The sequence below is a fragment of the Alexandromys fortis genome, unplaced genomic scaffold (assembly GCF_014885135.2).
Source record: "Alexandromys fortis isolate MF-2015 unplaced genomic scaffold, M_Fortis_MF-2015_v1.1 scaffold_159, whole genome shotgun sequence".
NCBI lineage: Eukaryota > Metazoa > Chordata > Mammalia > Rodentia > Cricetidae > Alexandromys > Alexandromys fortis.
Window position 1 is genome coordinate 3,635,056 of NW_026068031.1, and position 5,248 is coordinate 3,640,303.

The 5,248-nt window shown below is 42.4% G+C and overlaps 1 protein-coding gene across 1 annotated transcript in view; it reads right to left on the reverse strand.

The window, feature by feature from the left end:
• Nek9 (NIMA related kinase 9) overlaps positions 1-5,248 on the reverse strand; it is a 36,346-nt gene that overhangs the window by 13,609 nt on the left and 17,489 nt on the right. The window contains exons 10-13 of the mRNA XM_050164621.1: positions 3,754-3,898; positions 2,339-2,539; positions 2,130-2,176; positions 918-1,073 (exon numbers count right to left, since the gene is read on the reverse strand). Of these exons, the coding sequence (XP_050020578.1) occupies positions 918-1,073; positions 2,130-2,176; positions 2,339-2,539; positions 3,754-3,898 (549 nt within the window). The remainder of the gene's footprint in view (positions 1-917; positions 1,074-2,129; positions 2,177-2,338; positions 2,540-3,753; positions 3,899-5,248) is intronic.

Consider the following 5,248-nt stretch of genomic DNA (forward strand, 5'->3'; position numbering starts at 1 on the left):
AAAAAAAAAAAAAAAAAAAAAAAAAAAAAAAAAAAAAAAAAGCCAAACAAAAACAAAACAACCAAAAAACAAAACAAAACAAAACACAACCTGAAGATGTGGAATGGTAGTTAGTCTTGATAAGTTTAAGTGAGGTCAGTAAGTCAGGAATCTACAGAGACATAGAAATACTTCTTTTCATTGGCACAATATTCTTGTCCCTTCCGGGCAGAGGTGACACACACCTTAAATCCCAGCACTCGGGAGACAGAGTCAGATGGATCTCTGAGTTTGAGACCAGCCTGGTCTACAGAGTGAGTTCCAGTACAGCCAGGGCTGTTAAGCGCAGAAACCCTGTCTTGAAAAACAAAAAAGATAAAATCTGAACTCTCTCTTTACCCTCTGCACCAGCTTTGCTGAGGTGGAACTGTAAAACCTACCGCACGTAAGCATTTATGGGATTTTCGCCTTTGGCTTTTAAAGGGGTCTTGTTACATACTCCAGGTTGGCCTCAAACTAAAGATCCTCCTCCCTCAGCTTCCTGAGTGCTAAAATTAAAGGCACGCACCATCATTTAGCCTATGTACCAACACATTTGTAAAACCACCACCCTGATCAAGACAGAAGCCACTTAGGCAAATTCTCCTACTTTTGATTCAGACCCCTGTCCCCGAACAAAGCAAAGAAATACAATAAGATAAAAAACCAAAACAAAACCCCACGAAGACCTACACTTCTCTTCTCTGAAGTAGCTTCTGTCTGACTACTGCACCATGCTCACTTAGCCTGTCCCTGAACGTCACACAATATAATCATATGCTCTTTTGTGGCTGGCTTCTTTTGTTGAACATAATGTCTGTGAGATCACTTTATTCTTAAGTCAAAGAATCCCAACCCAGAATTCTGCTGATGTGGTTAAAGTCTCAAGGGCCACTCACTTCATGGTTGATGATTCCAGACATGCACTGATTCAGCCCCAGTTTGTTGAACTCATTGAGTCCACACGCCAGCACTTTGCCTGACTGGGTGAGCAGAAAGGTCCCATCACAGCCACATTGTACTGCAACAATGATTAAAGCCTTTGGAACATCTACCTGCAAGGAAAAGAGTTGGGGAAAATCCCAAGTACATAATTCATAGTAGAAAAGAACCCTCAAGCTCCATCACCATGCTGCCCAACAGCTTGCAGGTCACTCTTGCTTACGGCACTCCAGTTTTACAGCATGGGAGGGAAAGGCTGCAGTCAGAAGGAACAGATGTTCCCTGTCAGTCTATAGAGGGGAGACTGCAGATAAGCATGGGAGAAGGGGAGCTTCAATCTCTATCTGGCTTTGTCTTCAGACATGGAGGCTCCTCGATAGTTATGGAAGAAACATGGCACCCTGAACATCTCGGTCTTTTAGACAGTGTACAGAGGTAGCAGCTAGGACTTCTGCATCCTTCTACAATTTGTCAGTCAGGGTTAGAGAACAAAGGGTATCAGATGGGACCATGGATATGTGTGACACCTTGGCCCTCAGATTCTTTTCACAGAGGAACGGCTATCTCTATATGCATCACTTAATCCTTAGGATACACATACAAACTGGCAACTGTGGATGGCAGAGCACTGTAGATAGCGGTAGTTAACCTTTTAACCTTCCAGCGTCAGGTAAGCCTGGGCCCTGAGGCATGTAAGAGAGGTGTGCCTTTAGCTGACTCAGGTTCTGGCAGCCTCTTCCAGTGCCAGCTCTGGCAGTTCAGACAGTAATCAGATATGATGTCTCCTACTGCACAGCCTCTAAGCAAAGACCATTCCACCTGGTGTTCAACCATGGAAATGGAAAGCTGGGGTAACAGATACATGTCACTTCCTTAAGGAGATTTAGCTGTCTGTGACACTTTCTGTTTTATGTGCTGATTTTAATTTCATATCTGGGTAAGATATGACTCCAGTGTCAATAACAGCTGTATCCACTTTTTCAATTTGCTGTGATTTAGTCAGATGACAAGACCACATAGGGCTAAATCAGGAACCCTAGATCATCCGTCTCCTAGACAGGAAAGACTTCAAAAATAACACTCTGTTATGAGAGTCGGGAGAGAGGATGTCCTTTTGGTTAGAGACTGTGTTTTAGACAGGCTAGTGAAGAAGCTGTATCTCAGCTTACCCTCTGTGGTGTATAATAATCCTCTTCTGAATCCAAACCCAGTCGTCCTGAAACATACAAAAGAATGACAGTCATTATTTCGAGGGCGTTCTTCTCCAGAAAGATGCTCTAAAACTCTTTCTGAATTAACCTGCCTTGAAGAAAGGAGCTCAAAGACTGAAATCATGAGGAGCACCTGAAAGAAGTGGAAGGAAGCAGGCTTCACCTACCGTATTCACCACAGCCCCACGAGTAGACTTCTTTGTTTCGGGTCAGAACCACCACATGGTTGTCCCCGCAGGAGACCTGCTCCACTGGATTGCTGAGGAAAAAGTCCAGCTGCTTGGGTTCTAGCACTTCCGGGCCAGAAACCTTGTCCACCCCCATGCAGCCATAGTAGTCTGATCCAAAGGCATAGAGCTGACCCTCATCTGCAAAAGGAAAGAAAACCCATCACAGAAAGGACTTGGTGTCCCGTCAGAAAGCTGGGCAGAGCTGGAATGAGGACTACCTTAGCCAATGGTGTCACACAAGACATGATCATATCAGAAGTGAGAAAGCTAGCCCACACAAACAAGCAGAGCTGTTGTAGATAGGGAACCATGTATTGTATTATTATTGTAAGGGAGATTCTAGGATTATCATGTTAAATGATCTTCAAATTTTCCCGGAGCCTTCCCTGTTTTGTAGACAGAAAGAAACACCAAAGATGGGACTAGTTTGCTCACAAGTTAATATGTACTATTCTTCCAAAGAGCCCTTAGTTTGATATCTAGCAACCATGCCAGGGCAACTCACAATTATAAGCCCAGTTTAAGTAAGATCTGTGGCCCTCCTTCAGCCTTCACAATAAGTATTACACTCATGTGCACAAATCCACATTCAGATATACACATATACATAAGATTAAAAAGTAGCCAGGAGGTGGTGGTGCCCATCTTTAATCCCAGCAATTGGGAGGTAGAGGAAGACAGATCTCTGTGAGTTCGAGGACAGCCTGGTCTACAGCATGAGTTCCAGGACAGCCAGGGCTGTGACACAGAGAAACCCTGTTTTGAATAACCAAAACCAAAGTCAGGCGGTGGTGGCACACGCCTTAATCCCAGCATTCGGGACACAGAGGCAGGCAGATCTCTGTAAGTTCGAGACCAGCCTGGTCTGCAAAGTAAGTTACAGGACAGCCAAGTTTTTACACAAGAGAAACCCTGCCTCCAGAAAAAGAAAAAATAGCGAGGACTTACAAAGTATGATAGATCAAAACTAAATATAACTTTTATCCTGATTTTGTATTGTGCAAAGCCTAAATAGGACACACAGTAGCTTTCTCCTATCTCACAGCTTCTCCATTATCTACCTTTCTTCTCCTTGCTCATCACTACACATCATAGCAACCTGGAAAGTTTCTTTTGTTTGTCTTAGTGTTGGGAATTGAACTTATGGCCTTGCCTCTGCTATACAAGTGCTCTGAGCTATTCTCCCCAGGCTTGGGAATGCTGTTATTAATAAATATATTTGCTTAACGTTTTGGGGGATTTTTTTGGTAGTCTTTTGCCATAAAATCTCAACTAAAATTGCACAGCATTAGCACAATGTCCCATATTAAATGTCCTCAAGATGGTTTTTTTTTTTTTTGTAAGTGGCTTACCTGTCACACAAACAGTGAAATCATCACCACATGACACTTGGTGGATAGCTTTTCCTTGCAACTTTTCCACATGCTTTGGCTGTCGATAGGAAGCTTTGTCTCCATGTCCTAGCTGACCGTGTAGTTTAGTGCCCCCTTGCATGTTCTGTTAAAAAAGAGATCTTGTGCAGTTTTAACTATTTACAATAAAAGTTAATCTTTAATATAACTTCTGAAGAAAATCAAGTGGGGAAGGGGAATAGTTTTCACTAGATAGCACTGGCTGTCCTCACACTAACTCTCTGTAGACCAGGCAGGGCAAGCTGCCTACCTCTGCCTCTTGAGTGCTGGGATTAAAGGTGTTCACTGCTATGCCTTGGTAAGATAAAGCATTTCAAAAGTTAATATAAACCCCTACCTACAGGTAAAGAAGACTTTAAAACACATCCATATTCGTATCCATCAGGCATCGGGACAAATTTCAAATTTTGTCATTATTTTAGTATAAGGTAAACTACATGTTTAACTATGGGTGATGCTGAAAAGTTCATTATAGAGTTTAATTTGATTGTTTTCTGACTAATTTGCTGCTGTGATAAATACCATGACTTAAAGCAACTTGGAGAGGAAAGGGCTTACAGCTTATAGTCTATCATCAAGGAAAGCGAGGGCAGGAGCTCAAGTCAGGAACTAAAAGCAGAAGAATATGCCCCACAATATTCCAATCTGATGGAGGCAATTTGTCAACTGCGGTTGCCTTTTTCCAGGTGACTAGTTTTTGTCGAGTTGACAAAAACTAACTAGAACACTTTTTAAATGAGTACAACCTCTTGAAAACCACCTGGACTAGAAGTTTTATAAACTTTGGTTGGCTTCCTTAAAACAGAACAGTTAAAAAAGACTATAGCTATATTAAAAGAAAACAAAAATAAGGAAAAAGAATTTGGTCCTATCAAGGACACAGTGATGAGAACAGTTCTCATGGTTTTGCAACAGTTTCATAGAGACAGCAATCTCTCCATGCACCGACTCAGGTACAAACCCTTTAATAGATAGTTGTAAGGTATTACTTTCATTCCATTTCAGGCAGCTGCCTCAAGCTAATTCTTTAAGGGACAAGGTCATCCCTTGACAAGGCAAAATCACTTATTCTTTTAACATTTTACAATTACTCATAGTCTACTCTCACACAACACACCTATGAAGAAAGTTGAAGCCACAGAAAAACAGAAGAGCTCCCTCAGAGAGGAAGCAGGATCAGGGCAGGGCTGGGGAGTAGCAAGTAGCCTGAAATGCACCTGCAGAAGGCACAGCAATGAACTAGAAAGCCAAGAGCGGGGCTGGAGAGATGGCTCAGAGGTTAAGAGCACTGATTGTTCTTCCAGAGGTCCTGAGTTCAATTCCCAGCAACCACATGGTGGCTCACAACCATCTGCAATGAAATCTGATGCCCTCTTCTGGCCTGCAGGCACACATGCAGAAAGAACACTGTAAACAAAATAAATAAATAAATCTT